The sequence below is a fragment of the Anomaloglossus baeobatrachus genome, chromosome 4 (genome assembly GCF_048569485.1).
Source record: "Anomaloglossus baeobatrachus isolate aAnoBae1 chromosome 4, aAnoBae1.hap1, whole genome shotgun sequence".
NCBI classification, from domain to species: Eukaryota; Metazoa; Chordata; class Amphibia; order Anura; family Aromobatidae; genus Anomaloglossus; species Anomaloglossus baeobatrachus.
This window is the reverse complement of record NC_134356.1, coordinates 444,981,583-445,005,808: the sequence shown is the minus strand read 5'-3', so window position 1 is coordinate 445,005,808 and position 24,226 is coordinate 444,981,583. Positions and strand designations below refer to the sequence as shown.

The window sequence follows — 24,226 nt, the reverse complement described above, 5'->3', positions numbered from 1 at the left end:
AGACATGTTGGGGGAGGGTCCCCAGACCAGCACAGGCCTGGGGAGGGCGGCCACCGGCAGATCAGACCACCCCACTGCACACTGATTGGAGCGATTGCGCGTCATAGCACGATCGCTCCAATCAGTGCTGCAGGGGGGGGGGGCACGGTGTCTGCTTGCTTCCAGCCAATGATCGGAGCTGCTGCAGCCCCGGTCCTAGCTGGATTTTACAAGATCACACTATTTTTGGCATTTTTTTTTGCCGAAAACAGTGTGATCAATGTGATTGGCGGTATTTGAACAGCCAATCACATCGATCGCCTATGGGGGGTGGCGATGCCACCCCCCCTGGGGTCAAGCAAAGGTCCCCTGCTGTAAGAAACAGCAGGGGACATCATTTGAAAGTCGTTGCTATGGCCACGGCAATCAAATGAAGTTTAGGCAGTAAAATTACGTCCCTGGTCGTTAAGTCACGTTAAAATAGGACGTAATTTTACTGCCCGAGGTCGTGAAGGGGTTAATCCAGGTCAACTGGCTGCAAGTGTGATTTAGTTATTGCCAACACCTGTTAGGTGCCACAGGTAAGTTACAGGTGCTGTTAATTACACAAATTAGAGACGCATCACATGATTTTTCAAACCGTGCCAATACTTTTTGTCCACCCCTTTTTTTGTTGTGTGGAATTATATCCAATTTGGCTTTATGACAATTTTTTTTTTTTTCTTTCATTGAAGACAAATTAAATGAAGATGATACCAAAGAATTTGTGATTGCCATCATTTTCAGGAAGAAACTGAGTAGTATCTGACACAGTTGCAGGGGTACCAATACTTTTGGCTAGCACTGTGTGTGTATGTGTGCGCATATATATAATATATATATCATATTATATTACAGTGTGTCCACCCATATCCTATCCACTGCCATTAACTTGAGAACGGCGGCAGCTATAGGCACATAAGTGGTGTCTAGGTATAGTAAAGTAGCCATGTGTTACGCAATGAAACCACCTATTGCGCCACCTGGGAGAAAACAACGGAGTTAGCATTTTTATCTCGAAAACAGAACGAGAGAGGGAAAAAAAGTGAATTACAAAGTTGTAGGGCATCATCAATTCAATATGAATCGACACCTTGCATCCAGAAATGCTATGATTAGAACGTGTAAAACTCACAAGGCTGTGGACGTGAAGCGATACCTCATGGAGACCTTCCTACAAGTCATTGGGTATGGTGACTGCGTGGAGTGGCCTCCACGCTCACCTGACTTGACCCCATTGGATTTTTCTGTGAAGTCACCTGAAACAGCAGGTGTATGCGACCCCCTCCACCAACATTGCAGGACCTACGACGACGTATCGCATATCCTTGTGCAAACGTGTCACCTACCATATTGCACAACGTGCAGCAAGATACAGTATGCTGTGCAGATGTGCATTGCAGCTGACAGTGGCCACTTTAAGCATCAAAGTTAAATGAGCGCTATATGCGTGACCAGCATTCAATGTTTTGGGGGGGGGGGGGTGGTCATGGGTTTCATATCATAGCATTTCTGTATGCAAAGTGTCGATTCGTATTGAATTGATGGTGCCCTACAATTTTTTCATTCACTTTTTTTTTTCTCTATCTCGTTCTGTTTTCAAGATAAAAATGCTAACTCCGTTGTTTTCCACCAGGTGGCACATGGCTACTTTACTATACCTGGACACCACTTCTTTGCCCATAGCTGCTGCCGTTCTCAAGTTAATGGCGGTGGACAGGATATGGGTGGACACATTGTATATTTTAGTGTCCTGATACATAAAACCATAGTACTCAAAGTGTGTGCTTAGCTTTTCTCAGGACTGTATACTTTGAGTTGTATGATGTTGCGGCTGAATAGTTGAGATCAATCTTGGAGAGTTGCAGTGTAGCTCAGACATTAAATATACAGAATAAAATGTTCATCAATTTTCAAAATGGCAAGTAAACCTTACATATTCAACCTTTTAACGTGGATATTTTTCTGAAATGGAATAATCTAGACCTTGGCAAATTGTACCTACATTTCCACATCAGCCCCTTTTGGCTGTCTATGTCCTGTCAGCAGGCTGAGGCATCTAAAGGGCCATAAATCAAATTTAATAAGCAGCAGTAGACCAGGGTGAGATTGTGCAAATTAATTACACTAAGGCCGGCGTCACACGGGATGATCTATCATGCGATCGCACGAGCGAGCGTACTCTCCCCCGTCGTTTGTGCGTCACTGGCAATTCATTGCCCGTGTTGCACAAAGTCGTTAAACCCCCATCACACGTACTTAACTCCCTAACGACATCGCTGTGGGTGGTGAACATCCTCTTCCTGAAGGGGGAGGGACGTTCGGCGTCACACAGCGGCCGCCCAATAGAAGCGGAGGGGCGGAGATGAGCGTGACGTAACATCCCGCCCTCCTCCTTCCTTCCGCATTGCCGGCGGGACGCAGGTAAGTTGTTGTTCGTCGTTCCTGGGGTGTCGCACGAAGCGATGTGTGCTGCCTAGGGAACGATGAACAACCGGAGCACAGAAGGAGGACCGACACTTTGAAAATGAGCGACGTGTCAACGAGTAACGATAAGGTGAGTATTTTTGCACGTTCACAGTCGTTCGTAGCTGTCACACGCTATATGTCTAACAATGCCGGATGTGCGTCACGTAATCCGTGACCTGACGACAAATCGCCCGATATATTGTAGCGTGTGACGCCGCCCTAAGGCTCCTTTCACATTGTGTTTTGCCTTACGTTCACAGGTCCCGTCGGGGCATACGTCCGAACCACCCCTAGTGGACTACGTTTGGGTGTCCGTCTGCAGAAAATGTATATGTGCAAAAATGGCACAAAACAGAGCGCACGCTAACGTAGTGTGCTCAATTACAGTGAATGGCCCTGCCGGCGCATGCGTCCGGAACACGCTTTGCGGGGTGGGGTAGGGGCAGTTCGGATGTATGCCCCGACGGGACCTGTGAACGCAAGGCAAAACGCAATGTGAAAGGAGCCTAATTTTATAGTTAACTGCTTTATGATTCAGATTTTTGCCAAAATCCGAAGTTTAAATTTTATCCCTGTCGCTCTCAATAGCACAATCTTGCCTTTGATAGAAGCGGAGCGTTGAGACTGATAGCAAAGTAGCTCAAACTTCAGCAAGGAGCATTCAGGAGGACAAGCGAAGGAGGAGGAGTTCAGCTCCTTAACAGTTCCAGGTTTTTTTTTATTGGAAATGTATATTTTCATTTAGCATTTTAATGACCTTGGTTTTCGTCGACATATTTATATATGCACCTATAAATTTAAATATCACAATTTTTGCATTTGTCATACAAATGTCAGTACACAGAAGGCAAAAAGTCTTGTTCTTTACATCTACTACTGTGTATTGCAGCCTAAATATGGATCGTTTAATTGTCACTTAAGGGTGGTTCATAAGGACTGAATAACAGTTTTGCTTTTAGAATTGTAAAATGCAAAGCTGGCTATATCTGTATGATGGCTGCCAACAGTTTAAAGGGAATCTGTCATCACGTTTTTGCCACCTCATCTGACAGAAGCGCCATGTATTGAAAGACCCTGATTGCAGAGATGTCACTCACTGAGCTGCATGCTGTCATTTTGATAAACTTATTGTTTTATCTGTTGTAGATCTACCAGTTATCTGAATGCTGAGCTCTGCATAACCTGGCTTGCTCCACTGAGCGACAGCTTTCGGTGTATACTGTGCATAGGCAGAAAGCAGCAGAAATTCAGTGTGGGTGAGGTTATACAGAGCTCATGAATATGGAAGACCACATAGCAGCAGGTTTACTAAATCCCTAGTGATAATCTCCTGCTGATGAAATTGATTTTCTTGAAATTAAAACAAGCAAGCAGCCCAGTAAGTGACACATCGCTGCAATTGGGGTCTCTGCCTCTACATTTTGCTGCTCTCACAATAACTGGCAAAAGCTTTGTAACAGAATCCCTTTAAACTTGCAAACTCTAATCTGCCAATGTGGTCATGTCACAAAATTTGAGGCTCCTTTTTAGGCCTAAGCCACACGGCGAGAAAATCAGTGCGAGTGGAGTGCGAGAAAACATTGCATTACACTCGGACCAATTCTAGCCTGTGTGTCAGCACCCATCAGCGATTATTTTCTCAGCCCTAATCTGACCGAGAAAACAATCATAGCATGCTGCGGGTGTAATGCGAGACTCTTTTCTCTCGCACCCATTCAAGTGAATGGGGCGAGAGAAAAATTGCACTGCACTTGCAGTACACTGGTGTACCACGAGTGCAGGGCGAGAATGGCAATAGCCGGCTATGGAGGAGAGAGTGAGATAAATCCCTCCCTCCCCTCCTCAGTGCCGGCCCGCCCCTCCTTAGCGCTGGCCCGCCCTTCCTCAGAGCCGGCCCGCCCCCTGCAGCTGAGGTTCCCTCACACAGTCTGACCGCAGTCGCAGGGATACTAGCATGACACTCTGCTCCCGCTGTGCTGCCAGCGCGAGCCGAGTGTCATGCGAGCATCGCACTTGTGCCCCGTGTGGCCCCAGCCTTAAAATGAAGCTTCAGGAAATTATCATAATTAGAAAGTTGTAAGGTCCCAATGTGATACCTGTAGTAGGTTTCTTTTTCCTATTTGGTCACTAGCATGCAAATTTCCAAGGTACACTATACACTTTAGGATTTCATACCATATAGCTGCCAAAAAGTTTACGGTTTTGTATTTTTTTTCTCAATGATCCCTTTTGTTGAACTCATGAGGGCATAGGCTTGACAGTGGCTGCAACCTCTGTACTGAGCATTTCTGCTCTGGTCGCCCTTTGCTTGTACTGTGTAATTTTTTTTATTTTTTTTTTTGCTCTAATTGAACAGGAAGTTAATCCCGATTTGACTTACATTGGTCGTCCTCTTCTTACACTGATAGAATGTTAATGGGACAGGTGCCTGTGAGCATGTGCAGTAGGAAGTTCTGACCCTTTCCCTTCATGTGTTCGATGATGTGATATTCTGATCTAAGGCTATGTTCACACTAGAAAAATGATTTTTCTTAAGAAATTTCTTAAGAGTGAAGGATTAGTGCACCTGCATTAAAAAACGCACCAAAAACGCACCTGCGTTTTTGCCGTGTTTTTGGTGCGTTTTTACCGCTGGTTGCTCCCTGCGTTATTGTGCCAATTATCTATGGCAAATAACGCAGTTAGCTGCAGAAAAGAAGTGACATGCTCATTCTTTTTCTTAAGAAAATCTACTGAAAGAATTTTCTTAAGAAAAAAACGCAGTGTGCGCACAGCTAATATTTTTGCCATAGGTTTTGCTGGGGAATGTCTGCAGAAAGGTTACAAGAATTTCTCAAATTTCTGCAGCAAAAACGGACCAAAAATGCAGGTAAAAAACGCAGTGTGTGAACATAGCCTTATGCTGAAGTAACAAGAAACCGCTCACACTGATGTCCACCCTGTCTATTGGATTTCATAAGAGGCTGATAACACTGCTGTCCACCTTGTGCTTGAGTGCCGTGAGGCTGATGTGACTTGGAGATGGATAACGTTGCTGTCAAGCTATCTCCAAGTCACGTCCGCCTCACAGGATTCAGAAATACAAGGTGGACAGCAGTGTGAGCATCATCTTCTTAAGGTCCAGTCACACTAAGCAACTTACCAGCGATCCCAACAACGATAGGGATCGCTGGTAAGTTGCTAGGAGGTTGCTGGTGAGATGTCACACTGCGACGCTCCAGCGATCCCACCAGCAACCTGACCTGGCAGGGATCGCTGGAGCGTGGCTACACGAGTTGCTGGTGAGCTCACCAGCAACCAGTGACCAGCCCCCAGCGCCGCGTGGAAGATGCTGCGCTTGGTAACTAAGGTAAATATCGGGTAACCAACCCGATATTTACCTTGGTTACCAGCGCACAGAGCTACACGTGCAGGGAGCAGCGCACACTGAGCGCTGGCTCCCTGCTCTCCTAGTTACAGCACACATCGGGTTAATTACCCGATGTGTGCTGCAGCTACATGTGCACAGAGCAGGGAGCAGCGCACACCGCTTAGCGCTGGCTCCCTGCTCTCCTAGTTACAGCACACATCGGGTTAATTACCCGATGTGTGCTGCAGCTAAATGTGCACAGAGCAGGGAGCAGCGCACACTGCTTAGCGCTGGCTCCCTGCTCTCCTAGCTACAGCACACATCGGGTTAATTAACCCGATGTGTCCTGCAGCTACATGTGCACAGAGCAGGAGCCGGCACTGACAGTGAGAGCGGCGGAGGCTGGTAACAAAGGTAAATATCGGGTAACCAAGGACAGGGCTTCTTGGTTACCCGATGTTTACCGTGGTTACCAGCCTCCGCCGAAGCCGGCTCCTGCTGCCTGCACATTTAGTTGTTGCTGTCTCGCTGTCACACACAGCGATCTGTGCTTCACAGCGGGACAGCAACAACTAAAAAATGGCCCAGGACATTCAGCAACAACCAACGACCTCACAGCAGGGGCCAGGTTGTTGCTGGATGTCACACACAGCAACATCGCTAGCAACGTCACAAAAGTTGTTCCTTAGCAGCGATGTTGCTAGCGATGTTGCTTAGTGTGACGGGGCCTTTAGCCTCACTACCCCTGGTATCTCCAAAGTAAGATTAGACAATCTAGAATGAATCAGAAGATAATCAATCAAAATATTTTCCTACACAAGTTGGAAGGAGATGGAACTTTCTGCTGCACATACTCACAGGCACCTGTCACATTAACATTCTAGCATAGATTTGTGTGTAACAAGATGGCGGCCACTTTAGTGTACTAGTCATGTACCTGCTTATACAAAACAAATGAGATTTGCTTGTTTAAAGGTAATTAGGATTTTTTTTTCTATGTATGGCAAACCTTGTTAAGGACCATATTGTAAACAGCACCTTGGAAACGTGAATTTGTAAGACTGGGATGAAAGCGTTCACATTCAATGCAAGTTCAATGACCTTACAAGCTCCATTTTACTAGCCATGAAAATTTCCCTGGATTTTAACTTTTAAAGGGATGTCCCAAACACAACATTTATCACCTATCACAGGTTAATTATAAATGGGGTGTCTGGATGCTGACCGGATTAGAGGATTGAGGGTCCCTAGACCTTGAGGGTATGTGCGCACGTTGCTTTTTACCTGCTTTTTACCTGCTTTTTACCTGCTTTTTTGCTGCTTTTTCTTCTGCGCTGTTTAATGCCAAAATGGATGTGTTCTTCTATTCAAGCAAAGTCTATGGGAATTTGGGTTTCTTGTTCACACTATGTTGTTCAAAATGCTGCCTTTTTGTGGCAGAACTTTGGTCAAAAACTCAGCTTTGCAGTGCAAAACCCAAATGGCAAAAACAATTGACATGTTGCTTCTTTGAAAAGCTGAGTTTTTGACCAAAGTTCTGCCTCAAAAAGGCAGCATTTTGAACAACATAGTGTGAACAAGAAACCCAAATTCCCATAGACTTTGCTTGAATAGAAGAACACATCCATTTTGGCATTAAACAGCAAAGAAGAAAAAGCAGCAAAAAAGCAGGTAAAAAGCAACGTGCGCACATACCCTTAATGCTGTTTAAGCGACAATCCCACATGTGCACTAAACTTTCATTCACCCAAGGCTCTTGGGTATCCCTGTTCTCGTGACTGAGGGCCGCAGTGAGCCGACCTTCTGCTCTTACATTTTTCATCTGTTCTTTGGAGGCTGTTTTTGCACTTTTTTTAATTTAAATAATCTGTGCAGTGAAAAACCATCTTTAGAGTAACCAAAACATACCATCAAATCTTCAGTTACAATAATTCCTTACATGCTTTTCTTGCTTTGGCTTCCCTAGTATTGGTTTTCTATTGTCTGATATGGATGATCCTTTAGTGTTGCCCCAGTGACCACTTTAAACAATATTTCCCACGACCACCCTGCTTCTTCTACAGTCTTCCTTCTATCCCCCTGCACAGATATTAGCTACTCCAACTTCTCACTGATCAGCTGATGGCCGCTGGGGCAGAGCTGACAAGACATAGTGTAGTGCATAGCTTCTAATATTCTATCAATAAAAGGAATTCTTGTCTCTCCTAACACCCTGGGTAAAGGTTTCTTATCTCCAGTCCTGCAATTTTTGTGTCCTCTCCTACTGTAGCTCTAGAACCTGTGCAGATTTTGTTTTTACTTCAGCTGTTTAAAAATAATTAAAGATGAGTTCTGTTTGCTCCTTGTCTCTTCTAGACAGACCATATGAAGGCCCAAGTGTGCTTGTGTTACGTGTGTATATGTATGTAAATGTGTGTGTGTGTGTGTGTGTGTGTGTGTATATATATCATATGAAGGCCCAAGTGTGCTTGTATTACGTGTGTGTGTGTATATAATAAATATATATATATATATATATATATATATATATGTGTAATGTGTGTGTGTGTGTGTGTATATATATATATGTATTTGTGTATATATATATATATATATATATATATATATATATATATATATATATATATATATATATATATATATATATATATTATAGTGTGTGTAGACCTTTTTCACTGGACATCAGTATTCATACTTTTTAATAAGGAAAAACCATAGGTGTTTTGATGTCTGGTTCTTCTGCACTTGCTTGTCTGTGTCTATCATTGCTGAGCAGCACAGTCAGCGTTTATCATTTGACAGGAGCCTGTGCACAGTGGCCATGTCCTCTATGTAGTGAGGACGGTGCACTCACGTGCTCTTTCACAGTAATCCCTATAGAATGCAAGGTATATACTGAGCATGTGCAATTTAGTCATGAAAGAACTACAGGACGTATCCATGGACCAACATGTAGACAAAAGATTAACATATGTCTGTTTAGGCCTTGTGCGCACGCTGCATTTTTGCACATTTTTGGGTGCAGTTAGGGTACCAAAACCGCATGCATTTCCTTCCCCAGTAAAGTCTGAGATTTCAGTTTTTCGGTCCACATGTTGCAGCTTTTTTTTTTTTTTTTTTGTGAATTCTTTCTGCGTTTATGCTAGCGTTTTTGAGCCCTTCCAGTCAATAGATTTGCCAACAGTTTAAAGGGAATCTGTCATCAAAACAAACACACTGGGCAAAAATGCGGTAAAAAAAGGCAGTAAAACATGGCAAAAAAATGCACGCCGAGGACGCTTTTTTTTTTTTTTTTTGGGACCAAAAACGTGCATATTTGTGGTCACCACAAAAATGCAGCATGCGCACATAGCCTTAAGGTGTGATATCCAGAACAGCATCCAAATGAGTGGGATAACCTTATTTATTTAAGGGAACCCCCACTTGACACGCTGTGCAAGCTTGAGAAATATTTGATAAGTTGGCCTAGCTTGCTGATTTCTACAATCTCTGCCCACCATCTAACATGTACGGGGGGCATTACAGCTCTCTGCTGACATTGTTAGGGCACATAAGGATTGTGCGATTTGAGCTCGGCCACCTGATCCTTTGGTTTAGTAGAGAGATAGGCCACTGCCAGAATCATATGTTGCAGTCACCTTGTGTCCTTGCCAAACAAAAGGGAAGAGTGAATATCATTCATCTGATCCTTAGTGGAGCGAGCGAGCCACTGCCAGATTATTATGGCAGCGACTTTCCTAGCACAGCCAAATATTCCTGTGTGAGGGAGTCTAGTGAGAGCGGTCAGCCAAACAATCGTGCATCGTACAGCTATCTACTTTGTATAGCTGTCTTTACCATTAGGCCGGAGTACCACTTTCGTATGACTAGTGAGTCTCGTATCGGTATCACCTGGCACAACCTGACGCTCTCTGGACAGCTCCTGTCAGGAGTGTGTGTGGCTGTGCCCGGTGATACCGATGCGTAGTCTCGTTACCGATGCGACTCGTGCGAGTCTCGCAAGTGGGAACCGTACCCTTATAACCGTTTCTTTCTATGGTGGAGGGATATAATAATGTAATTGCATATGTCAGTGTGTGACTTCAATCTTTATGTAGTCGTTGAATTTTCGACACATTCAGCTATAGCTTTAAGAAAAAGGGTGCAAAATGATTTCATTGCATGCTGGGCCCCTTCTGCCTTGTCATGCTGCTGCTCTCACTAGAAGCTTTCACTTAGAAAAACCTTGTGATGACGCCATGACAATGAATGGGATTACTGATATTTCAGTTGATGCCATCCCTTGCTGATCAGCGCTCAGGTAAGCCTATATACACCCTCCTAGTGCCTGTGTGTATAGGTATTATCTGTTAGGTGTTACATGTAGAGTTGCATTTTGTATTTCCTTTTGAGTCCATGTAATTCCTGTACTTATTACTGATTGATGCCTAGCTGATCCACCACCTGCTACTCTGATGACGAATCTATTTGTTCCTTATTGTAGTTTGACCTGTGTTTTTCATCATTTGTCTCAGTGTCTTGGACTTTGTTACATTCCCCTCTCCCAACAGTTAAAAGTTGTCATATATACTGAACAAAAATCTAAACGCAACTTTTTGTTTTTTTCTCACATTTTTCATGAGCTGAACTCTTAAGATCTATGACTTTTTTCTATGTACACCAAAGGCCTTTTTCTCTCAAATATTCACAAATTTGTCTAAATTTGTGTTACGTACTTGTCCTTTGCCGAGATAATCCATCCACCTCCCAGGTGTAGCATGTCATGATGCTAATAAGACAACACAATTATTGCACAGATGTGCTATAGGCTGGGCACAATAAAAGGCCACTCTATAAAATGTGCAGTTTTACAGTACTGGGTGGTCCTGGGAGGAGTGTTCATAACACCAGTCAGTATCTGGTGTGACCACTATTTGCCTCACGCAGTGCAATATATCTCCTTTGCATACAGTTGATCAGGTCGCCGATTGTGGCCTGTGGAATTTTTGTCCAATCCTCTTCAATGGCTGTGCGAAGTTGCTGGATGCAGTCATATACACCGATCCAGAGCCTCCCAGACGTGCTCAGTGGGTGACATGTCGGGTGACTATGCGGACCATGGAAGATCTGGGATGTTTTCAGCTTCCAGGAATTGTGTACTGATCCTTTCAACATGAGGCCATGCATTATCGTGGTGCAATCTCAGGTGATGGTCATGGATGAATGGCACAACGATTGCATTAGGATCTTGTCACGGTGTCTCTGTGCATTCAAAATGGCATTAATAAACTAACCTTTGCTCCTTGTCCATGACCTACGCCTGTCCATACCATATTCTCACCGCCACCATGAGACACTTCATTCACAACGTTGACATAAGCAAACTGTGACCCATACAACGCCATGCACACAGTTTGCCATCTGCCCTGCACAGTGAAAACCAGGATTCATCCGTGAAGAGAACACCTCTTCAACATGCCAGATGCCATCAAATGTGAGCATTTGCCCACTCAAGCCAGTTAAGACGACGAACTGCAGTCAGAGACTCTGAGGATGACGAGCATGCAAATGAGCTTCCTTGAGACGGATTCTGACAGTTTTTATATAGAAATTCTTTGCTTATGCAAACCGATTGTTGTAGCACTAGTTCGGGTGGCTGGTCTCTGATGATCTTGAAGGTGAAGATGCTTGACGTTGAGGGCCTGGGCTGGTGTGGTTACATGTGGGTGTGCGGTTGTGAGGCCGACAGGAAGTACTTCCAAATTCTCTGAAATGCCTTTTGGAGACTGCTTATGGTAAAAACATGAACATTCAATTCACGGGCAACAGCTCTGGTGGACATTCCTTCAGTCAACATGCCAATTGTGCTCTCTGTCAAAACTTGCAACATCTGTGGCATTGTCCTGTATGGTAAAACTGCAGATTTTAGAGTGGCCTTTTATTGCAGCCAGCCTAAGGCACACCTGTGCACTAATCATGCTGTCTAATCAGCATTTTCATTTGCCACACCTGTGCATTGGATGGATTACCTCAGCAATGAAGTGTTCACCAACACAGATTTAGACAAATTTATGAACAATATTTAAGAAAAGGCCTTTTGTCTACATAAAGTCTTTGATCTTTGAGTTCAGCTCATGAAAAATAGGAGTAAAAACAAAAATGTAGTTTTTATTTTTGTTTAGTATAAGTGTATTGATGCAATAATAAAAGTGTATGCTATTTTATTATTACATCTAGTGCAAAAAGCATTTAAATGTTCTTATTTAAAATAATAAAAAAACCTTTAAAAACTAACACTTTGTTCTTTCAGAGCCAAAAATCAATGCCAGTGAAGAAGTAACTATAAAGAAAGACTCTGGCCCCATTTTCTTGCAGTGCAACCTCACCCAGAATGGCCTAGGCACAGTTCAAGGCACCTACTGGACCAAGAATGGTGTGGAGATTACTGGCACTTTGACAAGCAGCACTACCATGGAGCACAAGTAAGCCACACATACTTTTAGGGAAAATAAAAACACTAGATCTTATATAGACTATTCAGTTTTCTATTTCTTATTACTGGCTTATGCCTTTTCCATAGATTATGCAGCACATTGTGGGGCCCCTATTATAAGCAACAGGCTTTGTGGCCTATGAGGCCAGCAATTATCCTCTTCCTGCTTAATATACTGGCCAGTCTGTGAACCTATAAAAACAAGTCATTTAACCAGTAATGAAGTGTATTGCATTTTGCATTTATCAGGTCTTCATAGTATGCTTCTCCATGTTGAGCTGAAGGTGCTTTGTCGTACTTGAGCTTTTAAAGGGGTGGTCCAAAATGAAAGTTGTTTTTTAATTCAAAATGCCTATACTGTAACAATCTTATTTGATTTTCTAATATACTTAAATTAAAAAGTCTCTCCTGTTCCCTTTGTAGTCCAACCACTACCCCTCAGATTTTATGACCCTTTATTTGAGAAGTGCCAGCCCATTCTCAGATACTCGAATGGGACATCGTCAGGTTGGGGCTGATGTTAATGCCATAGCTGCTTATTCTATCCTGAAGTGAAGTCATCAGTTACATCTGTTTCCAGGGTTGGGTTAGTCCCCGCTCTACTGAGCATGTGTTTTCTTAATTCTGATGCATGCTCAGTATACGCTCATTGTGCATTATTCCTTTTCAATGCGCAGAATCTGTGCGCACCCTCGCCGCCTTTAATGAGCAGGGCAGAGTCTACAAGAGAGGATGCTATCAGTGCGCATTGTTAAAGGAGAGAACAAAGTGAAGACTGAGAGCAGAGACTGGCATTACCCTGGGACATCATTGATGTATATTTCCTCCAAACACCCTTTAACTTATCCTTCTTATTTAGTCCACGACGAAGTAGAACTCTCCGGGTCACCTCACTGGCCTCAGAGCAGTTTTAGGGAACCTGCAGTCCCATATGCAATGAACATGTTCTAGGGCAGGGGGAGCTGAACATATTGATGTATAGTTTTGTAAGAAAATAGTCCGTATAAGCTGTGTTTTAATCATTTAAACCTCGGCTCTTTCTTGAATTTCTGGTCCAGTGGTCGGTCTGATCAGTGACTTACAGCGGTCTTTGTCTAAGTATAGATAGAGCGGTTTTAATCACCGATGTACCGGCTACTGGTCTGATTAAAACACATTTTATACTGAATCTTATCACAAACCTATACATCAGTCTGCTCTGTTCCTCCAGCTCTGAAGATGCTGCCTGCAGATTGGACTGCATTTTCATGGCGACAGTTCCCTTTAATCTCTAGATACACACTGGCCTCCCCCAATTGAAAAGCACTGGCATCAGCATGCTGTTTTCCAGTTGGAGAATCTAATACTTCTATATTAGTGAGTGCCACAAAATCACGTGCCCAACACATCACCTCACATGATTTCAACTTCGTAAAAAAATATAGATTTTTAACCCCTTCAGCCCCAGGGCACTTTCCGTTTTTGCGGTTTTGCGTTTTTGTTCCCCTTCTTTCGAGAGCCGTAACTTTTTTTTTTATTTTTCCGTCAATCTTGCCATATGAGGGCTTGTTTTTTGCGGGACAAGTTGTACTTTTAAATGAAACCATAAGTTTTACCATATGGTGTACTGGAAAACGGCAAAAAAATTCCAAATGCGGAAAAATTGCAAGAAAAGTGTGATGGCACACAATAGTTTTTGGGATGTTTTATTCACGGTGTTCACTATATGGTAAAACTGATATGTGGGTATGATGCCTGAGGTTGGTGCGAGGTTGTAGACACCAAACATGTATAGTTTTACTTGTATCTAAGGGGTTAAAAAAAATTCATAAGTTTGTCCAATAAAAGTGGCGCACGTTTTGCGCCATTTTCCGAAACACGTAGCGTTCTTATTTTTTGGGATCTATGGCTCAGTGACGGCTTATTTTTTGCGTCTCGAGCTGTCGTTTCTAATGGTACCATTTTTGTGCAGATGCTACGTTTGATCGCCTGTTATTGCATTTTGCGTAAAACGTGCGGAGACCAAAAAACGTAATTTTGGCGTTTGGATTTTTTTTGCCACTATGCTGTTTACCAATCAGATTAATTGATTTTATATTTTGATTGGGCATTTCTGAATGCGGCGATACCAAATATGTGTATATTTATTTATTTTTTAACCCTTGAATTTTCAATGGGGGGAAAGGTGGGGTGTTTTCAACTTTTTAGGTTTTTTTTATTTTTTTTTTTATTTTACTAGTCCCCCTAGGGGGCTATAGCGATCTGCAATCCGATCGCTCTTATCTATCTGCTCATCACAGCTATACAGCTGTAAACAGCAGATTCAGTTACTTTCTGTTTCTCTCTGCTCGCGGCCGAGGGAAAACGAAAGTGAAACTTCATAGCTGCAGGCGTCATCACATGACCCTGTGCTACGATGGCAACCACCGATAGTCACGTAATCACGCACGTGACTTCCGGTGGGGGCGGCGGTAAGTAAAAAACATGGCCGTGCGCATTTAGATCTTGCTGCCAGACTTTGGCAGCGAGATTTAAGAAGGGGTTAATGGCTGCGGGTGGAAGCGATTCCACCCGCGGCTAGCAGGCACACATGTCAGCTGTTGAAAACAGCTGATATGTTTGCCGACCACCGCCTGCCCGCGGCAGGAGGCGGGGCTTAATGGGACACGCTCCATGACTGATATATCCATCCATCGTCGTGAAGGGGTTAAAGGCCGCCAGGGACTGAGCCGCTAGTTGGACAGGCGGGACCCTAGTGGCTATTCCCCAGCAGCTGCCCGTGACTGACAGAGCTCTCCCTGTGTGTGCTTCCAATGAAAGTCCTGTCACTCCAGGGCAGCAGCAGGTGGGGCGATGACGCCCGCGACATGGCTAAAATCATACAGCCAGTGTCTGATACATGCTGCCTGAGAATCAGGTAATGTGCATCAGCTGTCAGGTTGCCTTTAAGACTGTGTAGTCTAAATTTCACGCTAAAAATGAGTGTCTAAAAATGTGTTCTACTAAATTTGCCCCAGTGTGTTCTAGCTTCTTCAGAAGTAAAAGATAAGTATACTTGGGATATAAAGATGTAAAAAGTCCGCATGGTCTTTTGACAGCATTAGCAGATCGTTATTATCTAATGAACACCGTAATAGGTATGCCCAGAAACCTAATGCTGTTTAGACATAAATGTCATTTATATTCAAACTTAATTTGTCCTCTGATTTTGTTGTCCTACAGTGTTTTTTGTACTGGATAAAGTGTAGGAAACTTGCTGATTTAATGCTTCCTTAGAGATCATATTATATGTTGAATACTATAAAGCTGTTTTCTTGACCTCTTGTTCATGTTGTATTTACAGGATCTTAAAACCAAAAGCTGATGATTCTGGAGAATATCAGTGTGTATTTAACTTCACAGGCTCTCCCCCTGTCAATGCTACTATTGAAGTGAAAGGTTCGTATCCATTCAAAATAAACTAGTTGCAAATGTAAATTTTTATAAACAGTTTTCAGTATTAGATTTAAAGGGGTTTTCCCCTCTAACAAAGTCAATTTTTAAAGTTGATTTTAATCAATAGATTTTGGAATAAGTTCCACAATTTAAATTGTTTAAAAAAAAAAAAAAAAAGTTCCTGTGCTGAGAACCTTTTATATATGTGCTGTGTAATGGCCGTGTCTGACCGTACAGGGACATGGTCTGATCATACCACATATTCTGGACCAGAGACTAAGTAAAAAAAAAAAAAAAGTATAAAGACATTATAGCATGGGATTGCAGCTCCTTGTCTGCTGTAATGTCTGTATACTTTTTTTTTTTTTTTTTTTTCCTCTGCTTCTCCGGCCCAGTAGATGTGGTATGATCAGACCATGTCCCTGTGCGGCCAGACATGGCCATTACACAGTATATAGCAGGGACACATATGAGTATCTCAGCACAGGAACGTTTTTTTTTTTTTTTTCCTTTTAAACATCCAATTGTTACAATTTATTATTCGAAGATTTGTTGATTTTAAAATCAACTAGAAAACTTTGTTGGAAAACCCCTTTAAGTAAGATGGTCACTTGATTTGTGCTGCCCAAGCCATAAGCACCATGAATAGGATCAATGCAGCATGGTTGCTGCCAGGTACAGTATATGTTTCTTTAAAATGCTGTGCGTTTAAAACAAAACAAAACATGGTTTAGTTTAGCTTAGAGGACATATCAGTAGAATATTCGATCCCTAACTAAAGGTATGAGTGTAAAGCCCCTTTTAATGCTTATTACGTTCTTTGGGGCATTAGTGATAAATCTATTGCTGCCGTTTTATTCCAGTCCATCAGGGCAGGCACTTCACTATCCAGCTTTGCTGTACTTTGCTGTCCACCACTGCCGTCTGGTTGTCGATTGACAGGTCACTCTTCCTTCAGTGACCTATGTCCTCTATGCAGGCTTTGTCATTGCCAAGGTTCATTTCATCAGAAGGGGCGGCCCCTGCACAGTGAGCGCCTGATAACACTGTGAGATCAATGTTTCGATTCCTGTAAAGACATTAGGAGCTCAATGCGTAGGCGCCGCCCATTCTGATGAAACTAACCCAGATGATGGCAGCACCTGTGCAGTGAGCTCCTAGTAATGTTGTAGCAATCTGTGTATATTGGTCACGCAATGTCATCAGGAGCTCACTGCGCAGGCGCCGCATCTTCTGATGAAACAAACTCGGGCAATGCCTGTGCTGTGGAGACAGGTCACTGAGGGAAAAGTGACGTGTTAATAATGGGTGGGCAACAAAGTACAGCAGAGCTGGTGATATTAGTGCCTGACACAATGCATATACAAATATCACTTTAAAAATTGATTTCTCATTAATGTCCCAATACAATTCTACAACAAGATATGAATGTTATAAGCATTTAAAAGGGCTTTACACTCATACCTTTAATTAACGCACCACAGCAGCGTTTCTTTCGTTACTGAAGGGTGTTTCAAATCTGATCCCCCTGGTGTTATACTCATCGTCCGATGTCCTCACCTTTTTTGAGCATCGCTCCGGTCCCGCAACGCCATCTTGTGCTTTTAAGATCTTCACTAAACACATGACGTAATAGGTACGTCATGGATCGTGTCAGGTTAATCCTTGCCTGCTGCCGCCGGCAGCGATCTCTGTAAGTCACCTGACATGTGCAGCTATCAACCACGAGTGGGTTCGCTACCTACTCGTGCTTGCTAACCCCATACAGCGCACTGTGAAAATGTCACAGCGCGATGAAATAGTGGGCAGCGGTAAACATTCACTTACATGGCTCCATCGGAAGTCACGTGATGTGATCATGTGGATCCGATGGTTGCCATGGTAGCACAGGGTCATGTAATGACTCCTGTAGCTATTATGAGTCACTTCCTCTTACAGCCGACAGAGGGCCGTGTGTGAGAGGAGAGCTGCTTTTGTGCAGATCAGAGCCATGCTGCTCTGATCTACAAAAAAAGAATGAGCGATCAGACTGCTGATCGTTATAGTCCCCTAGGGGTACTAGTAAAGTAAAAAAAGTTTTTTAAAAAATAAAAAACCTAAACTCAAATCGCCTCCATTCAAAATTAAAGGGTTAAAAAAAGAAAAAAATATACACATTTCGTATCGCCGCGTTCAGAAATGCCCAATCAATCAAAATATAAAATCAATTAATCTGATCGGTAAACAGCGTAACGGCAAAAAAATTCCAGACACCAAAATTACATTTTTTCGTCACGAATTTTGCGCAAAATGCAATAACAGGCGATCAAAGCGGTGCTTCTGCGCAAAACCGGTACCATTAAAAACATCAACTCGAGACGCAACAAATAAGCAGTCACTGAGCCATAGATCCCGAAAAATAAGAACGCTACGGATCACGGAAAATGACGCAAAAAGTGCTCCATTTTTTGAGACAAACTTCTGAAATTTTTTTTAACCTCTTAAATAAAAGTAAACCTATACTTGTTTGGTATCTACGAACTCGTACTGACCTGAGGCATCACACACACACATGAGTTTTACCATATAGTAAACAGTATGACTAAACTATCCCAAAAACAATCATGGAATCGCAGGGGGATTTTTTGCAATTTTTTTGCAGTTGAAATTTTTTTGCCATTTTCTAGTACACTATATGGTAAAACTTATGGTTTTGTTTAAAGGTAGAACTCGTCCCGCAAAACATAAGCCCCTAAATAGCAAGATTGACAGAAAAATAAAAAAGTTACGGCTCTCGGAAGAAGGGGAGCGAACCCCCCCCCCCGAAAAACGTAAAATCGCCCGGGTGTGAAGGGGTTAACTTCTGACTGGACAGAAGTCGGCATTTGTGTCAGAAGAACTCTACAGGTGTAGGAGAGCCAGAACGAAGCTCTCATACAGTTGCATTGAAAAGTGACCTCTGGTGGGCTCTATGAAACACTGGAGCTGCCGGGAGCTACGGCAATAGCAGAAGATGGTGGCTGATGAGTATATAACAGGGGGCAAGGGACTTGGATTTAAAACTCCTCTCCAGAAGTCAAATAAAAAAACAAACATACACACCCTGGAGAGGTGCTTTAAGAATCAAATATCCTGCGGACAGGTCCCCTTTTAAAGACCGTAGATGAAGATAATACTAGCCTGGGCCGCTTTAGACTAGTTTAGGCTACTCCTATGGTCCTGGATATGATTTTAAAGCTTGCTTTATCTGAAACTGGAGTTTCAGAGAAAAACCTACCTGGCTACAATTGTGCAGACAGGTACGGATTCATACTGCTTCCTCTAGTTTGTGTAGCATTAATTGACTGGTAGGTTCCCTTTAAATATATTTGACTAATATTGCCATATTAGTTTAGCTAATTTTAGGAAAACTTGCTGCAATAATTGCATGATCATTCATCTGTCTAACTAGAAAAGATTGTTTTCTGCTTTATTTCATTTTTTAGCTTCTCCAGAAATCACTGGGCACAAAAAGAGTGAAAACAAGAATGAGGGACAAGAAGCTGTTCTATATTGTAGATGTGTAGGATATCCTCACCCAGAATGGACTTGGTACAAAGTGGTTGATGATATGCTAGTTGTAAGTACACTCAAGAATAAATATATTGGTTTCATTTTATTTTTTAGATGTTATATCCTGAAGAAAATATATATTAGTTTTTTAATTTGCCATATAAGCGTCTTAGAGACTTTGGGTAATTTCTGTAATAATAATGGACAAGTCAAGAATGAAACCTGAATATTTAACCCATTTCCAACATCCAACGTACAGTATATACGCAGTGCATGCCAAGTGCTGGAGTATGGAGCGGATGCACCTGCCAGTAATTGCAATATCTGCTAACTGCATAACAGTGTAATTCCAATGCTTCATCTTTGCGACTGAGAGAATAAAGTGTCATAGGTTCCGATAAATAATATCTGTTGAAAGAAATATTCAGCACACACCGCTCCAGCATTCTGATTTTCTGCTTGTTTCTTTTGTTACCAAAATCTTATTTATCTCCTTAAAGGGTATTCCCATCTGATACATGTATGGCAGATCTATGGGATATACAGTAGATGTAGATCCCACTTATGTCAGTGTTAAGTTAGGAATTACCAAAAATAGAAGACGAATTCTCACCAACACTCCAAAGACAGATGCGTTCCTTGGCATGGTGGGATCCACATGTACTATACATCGAAGGGAAATCCTGTACATATCCCATAAATGTACGAGATTGCAATAAGTAGTTAAAACACCACTGCAGCACTGGAGTGATTCTTTAAATACAAGTCCTCTGCCCCCGGTCTTATACTAACCCTCTTTGTCGACGTCTCTTCAGTCCCGTGTGCCATCTTGTGCCTGTAACTTCGGACTGGCCAGAAGTCAGACGTTACGTCACAAGTTCTCAATACAATGAGAGATGGAAGAAGGCTCACAAAGAGTTGTATTTATTTGTGACCTTCAATGTGTTCCATAACACACTGTAGCTGCCCGGTAAGTCACAAATTGCTGGAGACCAATGGGAGCAATGCTGGATGAAGATGGCGGCAGGTTAATGAGTATGCACAAGGGACTTTTGATTTCAAGTGTTACGCCAGCGGTGAAATAAAAATAAACACTGGAGTTTCGCTTTAGTAAATGGCCAAATGTAAATTTTGAACATGCGGTGTGTGTGTGTGTGGTTTGTTTTTTTTCATTGCTATTCATATGCTATAATTGCAATATTCTTCTATTAATGGAGTTGAATATTTTTGCAGAATGCACAAAGGCTCCATTATGTATTAACTTTTTTGGAGGGGCGGGAGAAGCAGGTGAATAGGATAAATGTAGTAATTTTTTTTATTTATTTTTTTTAAATTTAATGATTTTAATTTCATGACTGAATTTTATTTTATATTCTGCAGTTTGTTACGATTACAGTACTATCAAATTTAAATATAGATAATTTTTTACTACTTTTGCACAATACATATTTGCTACATCTCAAATGTAATATTTTTCTGCGGATGGAGCTTTATGCGGGTTTGATTTTTTTTTTTTTTGCAGAACAAACTATTTTTCATTGGAATAATTTTTTGGCACATCGTGCTTGAAGAACTTGTACCACGGAAACTTTTTTCCATATTTTTTTCACACTACACCTTTTCATTGGCATTTTATGTGAACATACCATCATTAAGTAGCAAGTATTTGTGAAGTGTAAAGGAAATGATACATGGTTTTCTAAAAATTTTTGGGACCATTGGGGAGTAAACAGCCCGTCCTGTTTGCAGCTGGCAAAAAAAACATGTAGAGGACACAACTTGCATTTGGAAGAAGGTGCTCTGGTCACATGAGACCAAAGAAGATCGTTTTTTAGGCTAAAAGGACAACAGTGTGTAGCAGAAAATTAACACTACACCTTGCCCACTGACAAACATTTTGGTGGCAGCATCCTGCTGTGGTGATGTTTTTCTTTGGCAGGGAAGCTGGTCAGATTTGATGCAAAGATGGATGGAGCTACTGTAAATACAGGGCAATCCAGGCTGAAAACTGGGGCTGCGAAAGACTTGAGACTGAGGTGTAGGTTCAGCTTCCAGCAGGACATCGACCCTAAACATACTGCCAGAGCTACAATGGAATTATTTACATCAAAGCATATTTGTGTGTAAATGGCCCAGTCACACATCAAACCTAAATCTCATTGAAAATCTGTGCAAGATTTGAAAATTGCTGTTCAGACCCTCTCCATCCAATCTGACTTGTGGTTTGCTCACATGAGTGTATAAATCGGACTAGAGCAATGTGAGACAATATCGCATTGCGCTTATCCCAATGTTAGACAACAATACAAGTCAGATCTGCAAGATTTTTCTCAGCTCTAATCGGACGAATCGAGGAAAAAATTGCAGCATCCTGCGATTGGAAGTGTCTTGGATCGTGCGCACCCACACTAGTCTAGGGGTGCATGTGAAACATCAGACTGCATTTGGATAACCTCCTAGTGCAGTCTTAAATACACAGAGAGGCAATAGAAATGATATAGAGATTAATCTCTGGTAAGTTTCCTCACCTCTGCTCAGATTCTCGCATGCAAGAGAATTGGAACAATTGGGCTAGAGTCACACTTGCGCAAGTCTCGCATTGAATCACTCGGCACAGCCTCACGCTCTCCGGACAAGAGCGTTTCAGATGCATAGAAATACATGTAGCCGACCTGCTCCTGTCAGAAGAGTGTGTGGCCATGTCGGGTGATGCGAGCCACTCACAAGTGTGACTCTGGCCTTAATGTTACATTCGGCTCACGCTCGCAGCAGAGTCTGACCCGAGTGTCATTAGCATATCGCATCTGATTCTCTCGCAACGGATGTTATACGCTAGAGTGATCCCGGCCTTCGCTAGAACTAGTTTTCAAAAAAAGAAAGGGCAAAAATTTCAGCCACTAGATGTGCAACGTTGGTAGAGACAGCCCCAAAACACTTGTAGCAGTGATTGCAGGGAAAGGTGGTTCTACAAAGTATTGACTTAATGGGGCGGAATACAAATGCATGTCACAATTTTCAGGGTTTTTTTTTTTAATATTTAGAAAGCCATGTATCGTCTCCTTTACACTTTACAAATACCAGCATGAAGTACCGTGTTTTTCCCAAAAATAAGACACTCCCCGCCCCCCCCCCCCCCCCCCCCCCCCCGAAAGAAAAAAGCCCTAGTAGGGATAGTCAGCATTTTCGGAGCAAGGCTTAAATATATGCCAATCCTGAAAATAATCCGTAGTCGCGGTTCAATAATGAAGCGTCCATCCAGCTAAACAAGTTAGATACTGCAGGACACTTATTATAGACAGCAGACACCCCTCAATCATTCTCACCAGACGCCGAGCTGGAGGCCCTGCTGTTGATCGTACACCCACACACATCAGATCACACACAATCACTCATCAGATCGCGCACGCACACTCACTACATCCAGCGATACACATTTCCTTCTGGCCGGCAGAATCCCGAGACAGTACGGTGGAACGCAAGGACCTGCGGCTGTGGATGGAATGCTTACAGGACCTGCGATGCATAACTTCCTCCCATCTTTCTCTGCGGCCAGAGGCATTCTGTACTGCGGATGTGGTGAGTGACTAGTGATTGTGTGTGTGCGATCTGATCGGTAAATTGTGTGTCTGCACGCGCGATCTGATGTATGTGAGTGTGTCGGCCAGAAGCAGGGGAGGATGGCGTGCAGCATACCTGCTGAGAGGGCCTGGAGATCACAGGGGAGGACCGAGTGCCACGCAGATGTCCGGAGTCTGGTAAGTATGAGTCTTCTGGGGGGGTAAACTTACCCCCAACCATGTTTCTCCAAGAATAAGATCTACTCCAAAAATAAGCCCTAGCGCTTTTTTGGGGGCAAAAAAAATAAGTGCAAGACACTGTCTTATTTTTTGGAAAGACACAGTAAAGGTATATCCCATAAAATTCCATTAAGGCCGGTTTCAGACGTCCGTGTTTAATCAGGTACAAGCCACACGTGGTTATGGCCATACGTGTGTCATCTGTGTTTGCATATGTGTGACAGGTACCGGAGAAAACACTGGTCTTTGAAATAAAAAAAATTTTCTATGTTCACCTGTATCCAGCGCTGCTTTCTTCGGCTCTGCTGCCTCTTACTTCGGACTGCTGCTCATTATATTCATTGATTATTCACCGCACTGAGGAGCTGGAAGCCAGAGCATCACAGGACAGCACTGGGTACAGCAACGCCAGGGACAAGTGATACACCAAGCCGTGTGTGCAGTGATGTCCAGGAGGTCATTGGTATTCCCAATGAGCTCTGATGACACCCCCGCTACAGCACGTGTCACCACGGTGACTTCATGGGTTCATCAGAGTTCATTGGGAACTCTGAGTCCCCGATGCTGCCTCCAGGTCCTCGCTACAAACACACACACACACACACACACACACACACACACACACACCACATATACACACACACCACATATACACACACATATGTATACACAGCAGATACACCAAGCACACACACACATAGCGCACATGCATGTATACACTGAACACACACAAATGTCTACACAACCACCACACAGCTGAATAATCACCTGTCTCCGTGGTGCTGTCCTCGGTGCTGTTCCTGGCAATTCTCCAGCTTCCAGGGCCTCAGTGGAGTAAATAATCAATGAATATAATGAGCGGGAGGCAGCAGAGCCAAACAAAACACCGCTGGATACAGGTGACTATAGAAAATCTTTTTATTTCAAAGATCTGTGTTTTTCTCGGGTACGTGTCACACTGATGTCACACGGATCACATCAGTGTGTGATCCGTGTGACACCTGTGCTGCTGGAGAAAAAAACGTCATGTGTGCGTGCAGGGCCACGAGGGGGTCACAAGGTCCATGTGTAAACACGGCCGTGTGAGTAACTCCAGAGAATAACATGGGTATGTGTGGCATCAGTGTTAAAAACGGATGTCACACGTACCTGAAACGCGTACGTCTGAAATCGGCC

The 24,226-nt window shown here is 42.9% G+C and overlaps 1 protein-coding gene across 1 annotated transcript in view; it reads left to right on the top strand.

The window, feature by feature from the left end:
* Positions 1-24,226, top strand: part of NPTN (neuroplastin) — a 147,149-nt gene that overhangs the window by 83,163 nt on the left and 39,760 nt on the right. Inside the window, exons 3-5 of the mRNA XM_075345554.1 lie at positions 12,126-12,297; positions 15,631-15,725; positions 19,187-19,320. Coding sequence (XP_075201669.1) covers positions 12,126-12,297; positions 15,631-15,725; positions 19,187-19,320 — 401 coding nt within the window. The remainder of the gene's footprint in view (positions 1-12,125; positions 12,298-15,630; positions 15,726-19,186; positions 19,321-24,226) is intronic.